The 17,614-nt window shown below is 41.6% G+C and overlaps 1 protein-coding gene across 3 annotated transcripts in view; it reads left to right on the top strand.

Moving 5' to 3' along the window:
- The first annotated feature begins 4,041 nt into the window (after positions 1 to 4,041).
- Positions 4,042 to 17,614, top strand: part of ARHGAP10 (Rho GTPase activating protein 10) — a 154,080-nt gene continuing 140,507 nt past the window's right edge. For 2 of the 3 annotated variants that reach the window (XM_051790926.1, XM_051790925.1), the window contains exon 1: positions 4,043 to 4,488. In XM_051790926.1, coding sequence (XP_051646886.1) covers positions 4,335 to 4,488 — 154 coding nt within the window. In that variant the 5' untranslated portion in view covers positions 4,043 to 4,334. Of the gene's footprint in view, positions 4,489 to 17,614 lie in introns of all 3 variants that reach the window. The other variant, XM_051790927.1, reaches the window with a different exon arrangement.

Genomic DNA, 17,614 nt, shown 5'->3' with positions numbered 1-17,614 from the left:
CAGGTAGGGAACAACCTTCTCTGACTTTAGCTTAATTATGCTTTCCAGCTAGAGGATGATAGTATGGGGAAAAGAAAATACTAGCATCTGTGGGTTGTAGGGGGAAAGACTTAAAAAAACCTACTGGCAATTATCACCTGCAGACAGTAAGGTGTAACAGGAGCTAGATTGTACCAAATATTGTAATGAGTAAGTATCTGTGACATTCCATGATTCTCCAAACTAGTTCAACTATTTTTTTTGTCAGAGCAAATAAATGCCAAACGGATAGCATAAATTCTTTACAGTGCCTACTTTTAAGCATAAATGAAGTAGTACCGTGTGCTAATTCAACCCATTTGTGGAGGACAATTACTAAAAAGTAGCAGTGTAAAATCCTTGGAATTCGCAAGACTCAGTTCAGTTCAAAGGCTGGGGAGGATATTTGTTAATCTCATACTGCTTTTTGGTGGAACACTTCAGGGAAAAAATGGCCACAGAATACAATGTTTATAACACAGAAAAGGCACAGAGCTGCATTCTAAAATAATTTGTTGGATAAAGATTTTGCTGTAAGGGAGTGCCAGAAAGGAATGTCCATCTTATCAGATATATATATGATTGCTATAATAATAATAATGAAATTGGTTGACAGTAGAATAAACAATGTTGTTCTGCATCGTGGGTGGTCAGAGATCAGTCAGTTCCTATTTGCACTCTTGATGGATGAGAGCAGAGGGAACAGGCAGCCCAGTGGTACCTCACATATGCATGAGACCCTTAAGATCTTGCAAGCCAACAGTGATGTCACAGTCATAAGCAAGATGGGAGTTAGAAGGAAATTCTATAAAATTTCTGTTAAACTCATAACAGGACTAACAGAGCTAAAAGTGCATAGACAAGAAAAGAAACTATAATTCCTTGGAAAGATGCTGTTGCTAATGAAGTTTTCAACAACACAACTGTGAAAATGCTGGGAGCTGATATCACTGCTCTCTAATAAAATGTCAATAAAACTGAAAGTTAAATTCACTCATTTCTAACCCATCTCTGCATAACATACAGCCTGGAGACACAATCAGCCACAGATCAGAATACCATCTTTCATGAAAATCAGAATGGTGATCAGACAAGAACATAAGGAAGGGAAGATGGAACAAAACATATATGCTGGTGTATCCCTATCATATAAAATGATTTGAAGAGGGTATTTCCTGATACCATGCATGCAATGAATGCCAAGGAAAAATAGCCAAAGGAAAGATAAATATGCTATTTATGGACAAGACATTTCTAGGGCTTCACATAGTCAACCTATGTCAGAGTCTCTTAAAAGAGGCTACAATAAGGCTGTAAAATTTGATGACCTTGAGTAGGGAAAGGCAGAAGAGAGGAGATTTTTCTAAACTGCTGCTATAAAGACACTTCAAGCCTTAGTTACAAAAGGGCAACTCCTTTTATTGCTCATTAGATATGTAATTGTCCATATAGAAATGGGTTAGTATTTCTCCCTAGTCTGCCATCTTTTTTTTTTTTTTTTTTAAATCACAATTCTGCAGTTTTAGAGTTTGACTGGTGGGTCAGGTTTAGGAAAAGATATATTTAATAATTTTGGTGGTCAGAATCCAAAATGTTGTCTGGATACCAACACTGGATAAACAGTGTAGAATATTGATATAATTAATAGTGATTTTGGTTCCTTGCTTTATTATGTAAAAACAAGTTAACTCTATTCTGGGAAAAAAATGTGTTATGTTTATGTATGTATTTCTGTCGGACTACAACTGCTCCTTTTAAGTGCAACTAGAATGAAATACATTTTTACTTTACATGATTGAGCCAGGTGGACCAATTTTCCTTAATGGGCTTGTCATGGTAGGACAAACCTAAACTTTAGACCTGATGTTTTTTTGCCAGCTAAAAAGCTCAGTACTAAGCTAAACATTCTTTCCCCCCCCATTTTTAATTTGAATGCAAACAGAAATCCACACAAAGCATGGGATCCAATTACTTCACAACACTTTAGTGAAATTATAACAGGAAAACTACAGTAACTATAAACAAGCATGAAAAATATTATTCCAACTAATGCCAAGGACAACTACAGGTCAAAGTAAACAAACTATTCATGGAAGGCATACTTACTCTTGAAATGCTGCTCCAGTAATCTAAACAGAGATAAGGATTGTTTGTTATTTCTTTAGGGTGGGGGTTTTTTTTAATTATTTTTAAACTGAGTTTTGAATAACATAGTTTCTCAGTTAAGTAATATTAGAAAATAAGTGTCACAGCAGACAATGTGATCTTGCAGATTAATTTAAAATGAGATTCATGATGTGCCCCCCTATTTCCATAGTTGACTTCTGCAGGTCGGTGCCTGGGGTCATACAGAAAGGGGTTGATAGGTACACCGCCAGTTATCTTCATCTCAGACATGCAGATTAGGTTTAACTGTGGGCTCAACAATAATACATTTAATTAATACCAAAGCTCATTGTTTCAAATGGAGAGATCACATACATTTATGACTTTTAAAATATATACCCCCCAATCCTCTAATAGGGTCACACCAAGGCACTATGAATTGCACTATGGTCAAAACATTAAAACCATGAACTTATAGCTAAAGTATAAATAAAAGTATAACTACAAGCCTTCTTCTGTTTTTTTTTCATGAGTTTCCCAGCATTCTGAACTGAAATAATTTGAGTTGTCTTCTCAAGGTCTTGCTCTCGCTGCATGCAGTACTTGTTCACAAAAACTGTTTGTATTAGTTTATTGAATGAAGACATAAAGGTGAGTCTGCCTCTACTGTACTGAGCATTTCACGGCCAGACACAGAAGCAGGATGGGGCAGGCGAGCAGTGCCAGCCTTCTCAGCCAGCAGACCACCATGGCCGATTATGGATCAAGCAGCCTGTGTGCAGCTCTGTGCATCCTCCCAGTGAGAGCCTGCTCAGCCCCTTCCTAAAGCCCATGAACGTTTTTGTGAAGTGGAGGGGGGCTGGCAGCTGGTAAACTCATAGCGTATGCTGAGTTGGAAGGGACCCATCAGAATCATGAAGTCCAACTCCTGGCCCTGCACAGGACATCCCAAAAATCACACCACATGCCTGAGAGCATTGTCCAAACTCTTCTTGAACTCTGTCAGGCTTGGTGCTGTGACCACTTCCCTGAGGAGTCTGTTCCAGTGCCGGATCACCCAGTGGGTGAAGAATCTCCTCCTGATATCCAGCCTAAACCTCCCTTGACTCAGCTTCATGCTGTTTTCTTGGATTCTGTCACTGGTCACCACGGAGAAGAGATCAGTGTCTGCCCCTCCTCTTCCCCTCACTAGGAAGTTGTAACTGCAACGAGGTCTCCCCTCAGTCTCCTCCAGGCTGAGCAGATTAAGTGACCTCAGCCGCTCCTCATACAGGTTCCCCTCAAGGCCCTTCATCTTCATTATCCTCCTTTGGATGCTCCCTAATAACTTAATATCTTTCTTCTATTGCGGTGCCCAAAACTGCCACAATATTCAAGGTGAGGCCGTCCAAGTGCAGAGCAGAGCGGGACAATCCCCCTCCCTCTCCCAGCTGGTGATGCTTTGCCTGATGCCCCCAGGACACTGTTGCCCCTCCTGGCTGCCAGGGCACTGCTGACTCAGATTCAACTTGCCATCGACCAGGACCTCCAGGGCCCTTTCTGCGGCACCGCTTTCCAGCATCTCATCCCTCAGCCTGTACACACAACCAGGGTTGCCCCGTTCCAGGTGCAGAACTCGACACTCGCCCTTGTTAAACTACGGCTGGCGATTGCCCACCTCTCTGCCTGCCTGCCTGCCGTGCCTCTGCAGGGCAGGGGGCTCTCTCCGGCAGGGCAGTGCCCGCCCGCCTTACCCGCTCGGGGACGCCCGCGGTGCTCCAGCAGCAGCTCCGCCCGAGCCCCGGGAGCCCCGGCGCGGCCCCCCCAACCCGCACGGTGTCGCCGCCGCCGCGGGGCGGTCGGAAGGGGCGGTCTGCGGGCGGGCCCGGGGCTCTGCCCGCCCCGCCCGGCCGGGCGTGTCCCGGCGGGGCTGCCGGGAGCGGGGCGTCCCCGGCCGCGGGGAGGGCGGCTCCGCCGAGCTTGGCTGTGCCCGCGCCCGGCGCCGTGCGGGGCGAACCGAGCTGCCGCTCTCTCTTTGTGGCCGCGGCCACTGCTGCTGAGGGCTCAGCTGCTGCTGCTGAGGGCTCGCCGGCGGTGCTGCGGTTCGCGGGGAGCCGAGCCCCGGCGCGGCGGCGGCAGCGGCGGCAGCAGCAGCAGCAGCAGCAGCAGCAGCAGCAGTAGTAGTAGCAGCAGCAGCAGTAGCAGCAGCAGCAGCCGCCGCAGCAGCAGCCATGGGGCTGCAGCCCCTGGAGTTTAGCGACTGCTACCTGGACAGCCCCTGGTTCAGGGAGCGGGTGAGAGCTCACGAGGCGGAGCTGGAGAAGACCAATAAGTTTATCAAGGAGTTGCTGAAGGATGGGAAGAACCTGATCGCCGCGACCAAGAGTGAGTGGAGGGTGCGGGGGAGCGGCGGGGGCGGCTGCCGGCGGCGCGGGGCCCGGCGCCGGGCGCTTTTGCCTCGCTGGTGTGCCAGAGGGCTTCGCACCGGCGTGCTCCAGCCTCTGCCTGGGGTCCCGCGTCAGCAGCTGCGGAGACGTGGGTCCTCTCCAGCCCTTCGCCGCGGAGGGGGGATAGGGGACAGAGGCGGCTACATTTCCCTTGGTATCGCCTGTTGCCGGGCCTGGCTTGTGTGTTCGGCGGTGCCGCGTCCCGAGCCGGCTGCCGTGTGAAATCCCCTGGGGGGACTCGATTTCAGGCGTTCTCGGTGCGCTGCAAGCTGAGCGTCTGTGAATGGCATACCTGAACGTAACCCTGTCGTGTATGTGCATTTGCAGTCTGTGAAGAGGCTGATGAAAAATACCCCTTTGTCAGAAGTCTACGTGTGGTCGGGAATTACCAGACTTGTAGTGCTGCGGTGACAGCAGTAGTTACCAATTCTATGGTTTTGGTCTCTTAATTTGTGGTAGTGTTTTGTTAATTTTGTGTTTTACTCGTTGAATATGTGTATACTGTATATATAGGGTTAGCTCTGCTGTAGTTTATGTAAGAATCATGTCCTTTTCCTTGAATGACCATGTTAATGCACGTTCTTGATGGAGTATTGTACTAATATGATTTTTACCATTTAACTTAAGATACAGTGGTGTAGTCCCCTAAATATCTAATAGGATGATCGTCTATACAGATTATTCAACTAAAACACTAATACAGTGCTCTGGCACTGTGTTCTCAAAAGTGTGCAGCATCTTTGGTATCATGGTAAGCTTCTGAAAGTGGGCAACAATGCTGTCAAGATACTTCCCTTAAACTGGTAGGCATTTGGCCAATGGTTTGAGCAGTGTAGCTGCTGAGATATGGTGAAATTATAAAACACATATTTAACTCATTTTGTGCAAATAAGGAAACATCATTTACTGCTGCTGCCTCTGTTTGGTATGCCTGGATAAAAAGGTAGAAAATGCCATATTTAATTTCACTCATTTGTAGCTGTTATTCTTTGGCCAATTTACATTCACTTATTGCAAATCATGATCTTAGAGCATCATTTGAAATTTGTGACTTGAAGTGTTGGTATAAATCATCTTAACTTAGAGTGTAAAGTAAAAAAGTAAAAAAGTGTCCCTAAACTTGGATAAGAACAGTAGAGGGAAATCATTCCAATTCTATTTCTCAAGCATTGAGAGAGTATTTTGGCAACTGCCCCAAGCCCTTAGTTTCTCATGTATTGTTACGTATACAGAACTTAATTGGAAAGTGGGGATGGTGGTGAGGAAAGTCCTAACTCGAATGAGCCTCCTGGCCACAGCAGAATCCTCCGTTGGTAATTTTTGGCCCTGAGTGCAGTGCTCCATGTGCTTTCCTGTGTGTGTTGGCATCCAAGGGAGTCAGTGTGCTGACCAGAGCCACCTGGCCTGACAGTGCTTGATGAAATACTTAGGGCTAGCCGGTGAGAAATATTTCGAGAAGCTATTTGAGACCCTGCCCTGTGTTCAGGTCTAAGCAATGCCTTCCTTTCTGAGATGAGTCAGAAGTTTTATTCTTGAGTGTAGTTGCTGTACCTTATTCTAACAAACGTGTGCCTCATCATACTTGTTTGAAAAGTAGAAACAGGATGGACCCTTCCTTACATTTCAGTTTTCTGCAGTTGTCTCTCCCCTTTACAGTGCCCTGAGTGACGGGGTTGAAGTTGAGATACCTTCCTCTGGTGCTGGTGAAGCATTGCCACAGTTCAACAGGCATTAAATATAAATTGAACCGGAGGAAACACAAGGAGAAGTTAAAACCCTCCAGAACCCCAGTGGTTAGGGTATTGGTCCTTCTTGTGTTTTCAGAAGAAAACATCAGCATCTGAATTCTTTGAAGAGCCTGATTCATTTGCTGTCAGGAAACCGAATGGGATTAGTATTTGATCCAAAAAAGCAAGCTTGAGAAGTGGTCTAGACACAGAGCTAGCTATTCACTTCTGTCAGAACTGCATTTTCTGCACAAAGACAGGCTTACTGCAATTTAGAGAATGTGATAATAAAGCAGGGCATAGCAAGCTTAGGTGACTGCCTCTTAGACAACAGTTGATTACAACTTTTAGAAAATTGTTTTAGTCTTTTGAACAAAAAATGTCATCTTAACAATAGCTAAAATATTTCTCTATTTCTAGAACCAGGTAGATTATGGGATTTGTATCTGGTTTAATTGATTTCTGAGCATAATAAGGTTCTCTGAATGGTCTGTAAAATATAAAATGTGGTAGGTGCACTATTGTTCTTAAATTTGTGGGAAATTAAGGGACTGCAATAGACACCACCTGCATTCTCCCCCTCCCCCCTTAGTGCTTTCCTTATTTCACTTGTAAAGCAGCCACTTACAACAAACGTTGCAGGGATTCTTTAGGTGTGAATAACTGATGTAATTGAATAGATCCCACTTCCTGCTTGACAGACAGCCCTGTAAGTGACTTTGGTGCTGCACTGGGTTACATCTTGACAACTGGAAGCAGATACTGCTACCACTCCCCCTATTTCACAGGAGCTGTCAGTGTGTCACAGGACAAAAGAGTATAATGATGTGGATCCTCTCTTTAGCTCTCTTCCATTTGTCTCCTCGGTTGTATGGGATTGTACTTTTCACCTGAATCTCCAAAGAATTGATTTTTGTTTGTACAGGACTATGGTGCTTAAAAAAAAAAAAAAAGAGAGACAATGAAAAAAGGAGGATCTTTTACATTCTTAATTGTTGAATTTCCAGAGTGAAGCATACTTCAAGTGTATCTTTGCACTTTAAAGTTTCAGTAGTTTCAAGAATGTGATAGAAAGATAAACAAGACTGACTCAAAGCTGTCTGTTTCCTGTGTAATGGTTTGAATCACTGAGTTGTCTAGTTCAACCTTCATTTTGGAAAATGAATAAACAATAGGTGGCTCTTTCTCTATTTTGCAGCAGTTAAATACGTTTACAAGGAGTACAGAAAGAGATTTTTTGCCACTCTTAGTAATCATTAAATACAAGTGGTATACAGGTGTGCTTTTTAAAATAGAAATGTAGTATTTCTCAGGGGATTCCAGTTCAGTTAAACAAGTTAGGATCAAAATAGTTTGTAAATAACTTCTGGATGGAGCTAGTTGGGCTTCTGTTGAGAGAAACCGAATTTAAAGATGCCTGATCAGAGAGTTCTTATTTTGAATCATGAAAGGAACTTGAGCTCTTAGTTCTAAGCTCTTAAAAATCTGAGATGCAAATTGTTTGAAGCTAGAGGATACACTAGATATTATGTACAAACACTATGTATTTGCTTCTATATTAGTCCAACTCTGGGTCTCTTGATGAGTGTGAGATTTATTTGGGTTTTTTGAAGATATTTTTTTGAAGGTAAGACTTTTCCCTAAACCCGTAGTAGGAGCTGCCACTTCTTATGAGACATCAGGGTGGAGTAGGAAGAGTCAGCAGGAGAATAGGTTTTGGCCCTGGGCATCTCACTGGGGGTTTGCAAAGGATACTCGTGAGTGCGTGCTCACAGCTATTCCACATGCCTGAAAGCACAGCCTCCCCATTCTTGGATTTAGGCTCAAATCAGAGCAGAATTCTGTGTGGGTCAACTGCAGTGATTTTATAATGGGCTAGTGAAGATGGAAGATGGATGGAAAAGCCAAGACAACAGGAAAGCTGAGTTCCTCAGGAGGCTTTCAAGAGGTGTCCTGTCCGCAGTGCCCATCTGAGGGAAGCCTAGACGAAGTTTGATGGGGAAGGATACCTCACATGGGCCTCTTGGCCTTTCATCAAGTCAGGATCAACTACTGCTGTGTGACACCACAGTGTTCAAATACTCTTGTCACTCCTGCTAGAATGCAGAGCAGCCACCTCCCTCCGCTTGCATCCTGCAAAACTTGCTACCCAGCGGCCCCATTGTGTGCTTGTCACTGGAGCAGGTCTGTCTCTCATTCCACTGCTGTCTCTGTTTGAGCTGAGTGCAGGGTAGTTCCTCCTGTACCCTGAGGTTTTGGGTTGTAAACTTGGTTCTGTGGTGTCTTAGGCATTGTATCTGATGCAGTGGGCATCCTGGCTACCCAGTTCTGATCTCTGCAGACAGCTCGATGTGCTCAGACTTCTGATGACTATCTTTTATTGCTATTTTTGTTTTATGTTTTTCAGAGAAGAGTTGCTTCTTGCATTCTTCCAGACAGAATACAAAACTAGAACTATATTTATTTAATCTACCGAAAGAGCTGGTTGGAAAATAAAGAGTTATTGCTAATTGTTACTAGAGAATGCTGGTTTACTTCAGGGAGTATATCTGCATTCAAGAGAAAAAAAAGTTGATAGTTCTCTTTCCTCTCCTCTGAAGTGTTTTTAGTCATTGGTTGTTTACAGGTTTGCCAGCAAGAAGTAAAGGAGACAGGAAATCTTGTCAGCAAGAGGAATAAAGCCACTCCCAGTCCCATCTCCAACCTAGGAGAATATACTGAATCTTTCTTTTAACAAAGTTGACTAAGAACCTAATCCAGTCTCAAGAACCACTCTGATGTCTGTGTTGTCCAACCCCATAATCTCTTTTCTTGGCCAGTTCTCTTAGTGTGTGGTGGTGGTTGACCTTTCAGACACTGCTCTACAGTAGGGTTTTGGTCTGACCTGGAATGTACATTATTATGTAAATGTAAAGGCTGTGGTAATCCACATAATAACACCACATGAAAGCCTCTCAGATCACTTGAACCATGGTGCTTTTTTTTTTTCTTAAGGACTAATTGTCCATTTTTTAAAGCTTTCCTTAGTATAATCTGCAGTTACAAAACCACGTACAGTGTGTGCCAGCTCTCAGTCTTAGGAATTTTCTGCAACAAAAATGTTGTTCTGCTACACTCTAGTACATGTCAAAGAAGTAAGGTAAAACTATTAATATAGCTTTAATAACTTATTAATAACTTCTAGAGAAGAAATGGGCATTCACTAAAGATTTAGGAAGAATCTAAAGACTGAGTAAAAACTAATGTCATTCCAGGGGAGAGGGGATTATTGTGAGAGGGCCTTAGTTGAACTTGAGTGGAAAGTTTCTTAAATCAACTGTGGTTATTTAGGACACTGATTAATCCACCTTGAATTCAGTGACAGCTCTGAAAGTAATAGATCTTCACATTTAGTGTTTTAGAAAGCTATTTTATTTTTCAATTAGTACCTCAAACCCAAGCTTTATTTCTATTGTAAGGCATGCTTTAGGTGTCATAACCATAAGCAAATCAATGCCATTAGTGAACACTCTGGGATTTAAATCTGAAATATACTTTGCTAGGGCCAAGCTAGATACAAATTTCTACCAGGACAGCACTAGATACTGTTGCAAAGACTACTGAGTAAGATGTACCTTTAAAAAAACCCCCCACTTTCGATTGGAATTAAGCTCAATAATGGAAACATTAGAAAACTAAGGCAAACAGGTACTTTGGGGCCCATCTGATAAAGCTTTCCCTTAAGAAAGAGCTGCTTATAATAGAATGTTGCTTTTGCTTTCCCTTCAAGATAATTGCCACAGCTGGGGCCTAATTAACTATGGCAGTACTTTTCTTTTTTCCCCTCTGCTTGTCAAAAAAGTTGCTTGTTTTAAGGATCAGGCAAGTGCTTTCTTTTGAGAAAGTACTCTGAAGAACATTGTGTTTAGCTCCACCCCAAGTAAAGCATTCGTTACTGTGTCAGTAGCTATAAAAAGTGTCAGACTCATTCTGTGGAGGATGCCAGTTTGTCATCTTGAATCTCGTCTCTTCAGCTTGATTTACTTACTGACTCCATTACCATCTTTGTCCTGTAGATGTTCCACTGTTCTTTTTTTTTTTTTCCATATTAAAAGTGAGCTAGAAAATGTGATGTCAGATAATATGAAATTTTCACGATAATATGAAATAATATGAAATTTCATGAATTTATATGGATGTTCTTGGTGCTGGAGGGATGTGACAGGCTGTTGTTAAATGAACGTCTTTTAATCTTTTGGGGAAAACACATCATTTTTCAGCTCTAGATAAAATGTGTAAGCAGTCATTAAAGAGAATGTCAGCGATCAGTGTAGCTGTCAGTCTTCAGGGCAAAACCAACAGAAATAAATTTGTAATTTTTAGAGAAATTGCCTGGTTGATCATGTTGAAAAGTTTTTGTTGGTTTTTTGGTTGTTGTTGTTGGGTTTTGTTGTTTGTTTGTTTGTTTTTTAAAAACAACAAATGTTATAGAAATGTAATTTTAGAATTACATGGAATCTCAGTCTGTCTTAAAGAGTTGGAATAAAGGGTGGATTTGCCTTACAGTCTGTAAAATGTAAACACCTGCTTGCAATTAAGTGAAGAAAAATAGGCCCACTGCTAAGGCTGCAGGTGTGTGCTGTACCTAAAATTATCCTGTGCTTGCCAGCTGTGTATTGCAAAAATGTTTCAAATTTTAACAAGCAGAGCTTATGACACTGATAACAGTTCTCAAATCAAGTCTAAAATAACTTCATAACGTTTTATTGGGGCAGAACGTCTCCTTCTGATTGACACAGATTCTTTTTCCAGGGTGGCAGAGGGGACAGTGCTATGTTGATACTTTTATTCGTTTTATTTATTTTTCCCCTAGTGTACAGCAAGGGGAGTAGCAAACAGGCCGGGTGTTCTGCCCTGGTTTTAGAAAGGAGCATGTGGAAACATGCTTGGAATGGCACTGAAGAACTACATCCCAGTGCTTCTCTCCTCCTCCCCAGCTGTCTTTTAACATTACGTAATTAATGTCTATAGTTTACGTTGACTTCAGTGCTTTTGTTTTACAATGCCAGCTTCAGTCCCTGCTGCAGCACTTAATGTGTTAATCTAAAAAGCAGAGGCTTGGCTGTTGGAGGGAGACAGTCCACAGTGTGTCAATCTTGGCAATATGCTTAATGTTTTGATAGTGTGGGTTGTGGCTTCTTTAGATAATTTTTATGACTTGCTTATGTCTGCTAGGGTTTCCTTTTGGGTTTAATGTCACTTTTTTAAGTTTCGAGACCAGACTTACTGTTGTTCTTTGACAGTGGTTCTTAACATGTTACAACATTCCCAGTGTTTTGCTTATCTTTTAAATGTCTTCAAGATTTTGAGTTGGCTATCAAAGGCACTTTGAACAAAGTTGAATGCTTTCTGGAATATCTAGTGAATGTAAAATATATGTTCAAATAAACTTGGGCACAACATTGGCAGAATAGTTTTAAGAAACTACAGTTCAGGGAATTTAACATCTCTCTGCTGGTAGTTGCTGCCACCCACTGTAGTTGTCAGTCTTAATCAGCACCCAAAATCTGCCTTGTTGCTAAGTCAAACTCATCTTCTTTGCCAAGTTTAAACTAAGCCATCAATTTTGCAATGAGTTGAGTGAGGCAAGCTCATGTGCTCCATCCCAGCAGTTCCTTTGGAGGTTGTTGTTGCCCTTTGGGTGTGACTTTGATAGAAGAGAGGGCAGTAATTTATAATGCCCCATGTTATACATCTGGGATAGATGTGTGCCTTCTGTCCAAAGTGCATGTTTAGCTATCTCACTGGGAAATAAGACACTGGAAAGAGAAGTCTGTGGCTGAGTTTACACTATCCTCAAATTCTTTTTCTAAACAGACATTTTTGGGATTTTTTGACAGCCTCAATGTCGTGTTATTGCTTTTCCATACCAGCTCGTAACTATGGATGGAGCTTCTTGCAGATACCCTGTTCTTTGTGAATGCCTGTTACTCCTTCTGCTCTGTTTTTGTTTCCTTCCTTTGTTGTTCTTTTCCATCCTGTGTGTTTGCTCATCTTTCAGGATAAAAATAGAGAGAAAACATCCAAGCCCTCAGAAGCAATGTGGCCATCACAGGCCAAGGCCAGATCAGAAGTTCCTGTAAATCATTCGTGTTAGGCTTGTCCTCTGTGGGAAAGGAGCAGCGTGGGGGGAAAAAATGATCTACAGAGATGGAAAATCACAGTGTTATTAAACAGACTGTGGTTTAATAGCCCACACCTTTGAATAAATGTCCTGTTGTTACCTCTTTAATTGAGAGGACTGGGTAGGTGGGGGTTATCTGCTCAATAAATAGGTCAGAGAGAGGCTTCGCCTCTCAGATCTGGTTTTTACAGCTTCTCTCAGTTCTCCTCAGCTTTTGTATATGCACCTGGCTGGTTGGGACTGCATGTCCTTGAAGAAGAAAAACAATGCTTTGTTTAATTTGGCAGGGAAAATTGAGTATCCAGGATGAAACTGAGCTGGGCTGTGTACCAGGCCTGGGCCTTGAAGGACATTGTAGTGTGTGTGGTGGACAGGAGTAGGTTCTCAGCCACTTTGTTGCTAATGAGCATTTTTTAGCTTGGAAATTTCTCCATTTCCTCCATTAGGCTGATGTGTGGAGGCTTAGAAATGATGAATGAATCAATGGTGAAGAGTCTGAAGCTCGTTGCACTTCAAGCATTTCAGCCTTAAGAAAAATTGGACTGTATGTATCTAATCTCAAAAGCTGTGCTCTCTTTCCAAGCACCTTATTTTTGTTTGTCTTCTTCTGTTATTTTGTCAGTCATTAGAAAGAGTTGCATGCTTTGAAAAATATTAATAATATTTGAATGTGGGTATGATGGAACAAGAAAAAAAATAAATTTTGTAGCAGTTTTAAGTTAATATAGTTATGCTTCTTCAAAAGAAATCCTACTATCTTGCAAACAGGTGGAGGGAACAGGCTACCAGGTCACTAAGGACCTGAGAAAAACTTCTGGAAATATCATTTTGACAGTGGGTTGCAGTTCTTAGAAATCTGTCATGGGGCTGAGCTTGTAGTTTATGTGGATTAGCAGACTGGGAATGCTGCACAGTTTCAGCCTTTGGAATACGTCAGCACTCTGAGAACAAAGCAGTATAACTTGTCCATACTTTTTTCCTGTTAAGATATCAGGTTGTGAGCTATTGCTGTTGAAGAGGCCTGGACCAACTGACAAACTCAGTCATGAGCCAGATGACTGTTCTTCCAAAGCTTTTGTCTGTTCAGCTTCTCGACCTGGAAGCTTTTCAGGAACAAAGCTGACTTTGTCTAGTCTGCTCTTAAACACTTGCTCTGTGGTAATATTACTGCGCTTGTATTGTGCTTCATTTTTCTTTGTTTTCAGTCATTTCAAAATGCACAGTTTCAAATTTCTGTTGTGCCTCTTGCCTAGTTGCTCCCTTGTTCCAACAGATTAAACATCTTTGCTATAAGAAATAAAAGTACCTGGAAATAAAAGAACCTGGAAGTATTGCATCCTTTGTGGTTTTTTGTTTGGTTTTTTTTTTGTGAGGTTTTGTTTCTTTGTTTGACTTTTATTATTATTTTTTTTTATTTTATTCTTTTTATTTTTAGAAACCAAGCCCCATGCAGCTCCTCACTCACTCCCCCACCAGTGGGATCGGGAGGAGAATCAGAAGGGTAAAAGGCAGAAAACTCGTGGGTTAGGATATTGACAGTTTAATAGGGAAGCTAAAAGCTGTACACAAAAGCAAAGCAACACAGGGAATTCATTCACTACTTCCCATGGCCATGCAGGTGCTCAGCCATCTCCAGGAGAGCAGGGCCCCATCATGCGTGGCAGTTACTTGGGAAGACAAATGTCATCACTCCAAACCTCCCCCCCCTTTATATACTGAGCATGACTTCATATTATCTGGAATATCCCTTTGGTCAGCTTGGGTCACCTGTCCTGGCTGTGTCTCATCCCAGCTTTCCATGCACCTCCAGCTTCCTTGCTGGCATGGCAGTACAAAAAGAAGAAAAAGCCTTGGCTCTGTGTAAGCCCCGCTCAGTAATAAGAAAAACAGCTCCATTATCATCTCTGTGTTCAGCACAAATTCAAAACTCAGCCCCATACCAGCCACTGTGAAGAAACTTAACTATCTCAGCCAAAAACAACACAAAAAGTAAAAGAATCTTATGCAAAAAAGAATCTAGGAAAACTTCTCTGTCCCATGACCATTTTTTTTTGTTTCACAAGACACATCTGTGTGTCTTCCATTACTGCTGGTCCTGTGGGGTTTTGTAGGGTTGCACCTGAGGGGAAAGGCTGCCATCCTGAGGGGTAGGGAATTAACTAGTCGAGCATGGAAATTTAATGTTGGCACCTGCTTCTCTTCTCTCACTGGAGTTTTTTGCAATGTTTTGTGGAGGAATGGTGCTAAGCTCCAGACATGCAGCTAAAGTTTTTGTGTAGCTAGTATAATGAACTAGACAAATATTTGTGTTACGTCCTTGAATGTCGTGTGTAGGAACTTGGTTCTCCGTTTAGATGAGCTTTACTGAAGGCCTGTAGCAAAACTGAAGGACATTAGAATCCAGTGAGACAAGATACTGTGGCTTAAGAAGAACTGAAGTGTGTTCTCTGACTCATCAATCTGTTGCAGAGCCCAAGCACCTGAGGACTGATGGCCATTTTCTCTAGATAGTGCTCAAGCAGTGAGTATCTGAAGATCCTGATGACTAGAAATGCCCTCCTGGAGGGCTGAGATCTGATGCCAAGCGGATTGGAAGATCCATGAGAGGTTGGGTCTGATTGACCTAACAGAAAATGCATTTTGTCATGCGTATGCAACTATTACACAATACATGTAGTATGTGATATCCTACATGCAAATATTATTGGAAAATGTAGCTTTGAGACTCAATGGAAATGTTTCTTTTTACTTATCTGGAAATTTTAAATTTCCCTTCCTGCCTCTATTAACAACTTTCATATATCTGTAATTCGAATGTGTCTTAGATATAAATTCCTCTTTTTTATTTACAAAAATACTTTATATTTTGATATAACATAGTTTGTATTGTATATGGGGCCTTTTTTTTTTTTAATTGCTGCTATAGCTTCCTCCTCAGGTCAGTCCTGAGAATCTTGCTCTAGTGGACATGTTTCGTGTCTGCAAGCTTAGATGTTGTTTCACAGACATGAATAGTTTTATGGTGTGAACTAAAGAGGCAAGCTGTCTAGAGAAGTGATTTTCTGAGCAGCTTTGGGCAAGCCCTTCACCTTTTTATATCTCAGATTTCAGCATTTCATGGATATTGGAATATCACAGAGAAGTGTTTTGTATCATTCCCTTCTTCACTAGGGAAGACTGCACCCACTGCTCTTTTTCTGTAGTCATTATTTGAATTGAGCAATAGTTATAAACCTCTTGTATCCTCTTCAAGTAAATTAACATAATATAGAATCCAGTAGGAGAATGTACCATATTCTCCTACACTCGTGTTGGACATCTCAGTATGGAGGGTGTGGCACTCTGAGCTCAGAAAGCAGCTGTTCTGCTTTTGACATGCAGATTATTCAAGTGGAAATTTAAGTCAGCAGTTTGGCTTTTCTAAGGTTTGTAGCATATCATAATTCACTTTTTTTATAGAAAGTATCCTTATGTGAAGAAAAACAGGTATGCCAACCTTGCAATAACACTTTCTGGACATGGTGAAAGCCACTTCAGATTTGTGAAGTTATTGCAAAGCTTGCTTCACTGAAAAGTTTTTATTTTCCCTCATTGTACCTTTTGTTTGTAGTTCTTTAAATGAAAGTGTTTGCAAGAAAGGTGGCTTTGATACCTTCTTGAAAATTAGTTTGGCATTATTACCATTAATGCATTTAAAAATACAGTTAGGAATTAAGATGTCAGTCAAGAAAAGTAGCAGCATTTTTTTGGATGGAGGAAGCAACTGGACCACATAGCAATTAATCTGATAGTATCTCCCTGACACTTCTCTCTGGTACAGGAAAAAGTTTCTCTAAATGGAACTTAACTGGGTTTGTAAGCAACATGTAACAGAAACAAGTAATCAAAGCCTCTCCTGGAACAAAAGCTTCTGATGCTGCAAAAGTGTCAAATAACCCCCAAATAATTCTATCAATATTTATTTCAGTTTCAGTCCCTTTATAAATAAAGTTTGCTGTGTATGCTTTCTGTTCCTGTAGTGATAGCTATGGTTTGCTTGCTTTTAAGATCTTGAAGACCTGTGAGCAGACAAAAAGGACTGTATGCTTTTGATGTCTCAGATTTGATAGTAAATCCCTGTCAAGGAAATTTGTGTCTTTAAGTGTAAAGAGCATTATCTTTTGAGTAAGGATGCTCTTCTTCATAGATTTTTTTTTTCCTCTGAAGCCCTTTCTTTCAGTTTCTCTTTTAAATATAGAAAATTCCTGTATTTTAATAGTGGTGAGGAGGTGATCTCACGTTTCATGAGGATATTATTGAATGGCCTTATTGGAACATTGCTTCCTATACACTATTATTAGTGTAGTAGTCGAGAGAGATATGAGCAGCTGCCGAATTTTGTTCTGACTGCCTGGATGGGTGTGTTGGGGTGACATTCACAAAGTGACAAGTAGAGACACTGGGGGATGCCAGGATGGATTTTTGATTGGAAAATAGTTGACATTAGCTCAGTGGTTTGTGATTCTATCTTTTCTCTCTGTCTCCCTTCTGAGAGGTCTTAGTAGCATGACTTTTCAGATGAGTCTTGCTGTAGCCACCAGAAACTGCTGTCTGCTTCACCTCATTTGATGTCTTTAGCTGCCTGTTCTGGTTAAAGTTTATAAAGAAAATTTATGTGAATGTTCTAGTTTGAGTATTAAGGATGAGCAGGAAAGGTCCAATAGGCATGGGGTTTAGCACTTGCTAGCATGGAAACATGCTTGGGGTTCCTAAGAGTGTTTGGAACAGAACTTGTAGGGCAGAACAAAGGCTGAATCAAGTCCTCTCTGAAGTAGGAACTTCTAATTCCTTGCTAGGCTTTGGAAAATTATGGTTTGGATTTTTAAAATAATTTTTCCTGTGTTTCCATGCATCTACCGTTGTTTTTTCCCTACCTGGTTAGAGTTTATTGAGTAGGAATAATTTACTGAAAGACCAAGAGCAGAATAAATACTGTCTGGTGGTTGCCACAGCATTGCCACAGGCCATGGATGTTACAGAGCAGAGGATTCTCTGCTGGCAAGTTAATGACAAAACCAGTAGAAATGTTGTTCCCAGGTTTTATTTTTCTTTTTTTTTCCCCAGAGTAAACTGCCATCTTTCCTGGTTGCATCCCTCCCTTACAAAACCTTAAGTGTTGCCAATGTCAGTTGAAT

The sequence above is a fragment of the Manacus candei genome, unplaced genomic scaffold (genome assembly GCF_025592945.1).
Source record: "Manacus candei isolate 608988 ecotype Guabito, Panama unplaced genomic scaffold, ASM2559294v1 h1tg000028l, whole genome shotgun sequence".
Lineage (NCBI taxonomy): Eukaryota > Metazoa > Chordata > Aves > Passeriformes > Pipridae > Manacus > Manacus candei.
Note: the sequence above shows the minus strand (reverse complement) of the source record. Positions and strands in the feature narration are given on the sequence as shown.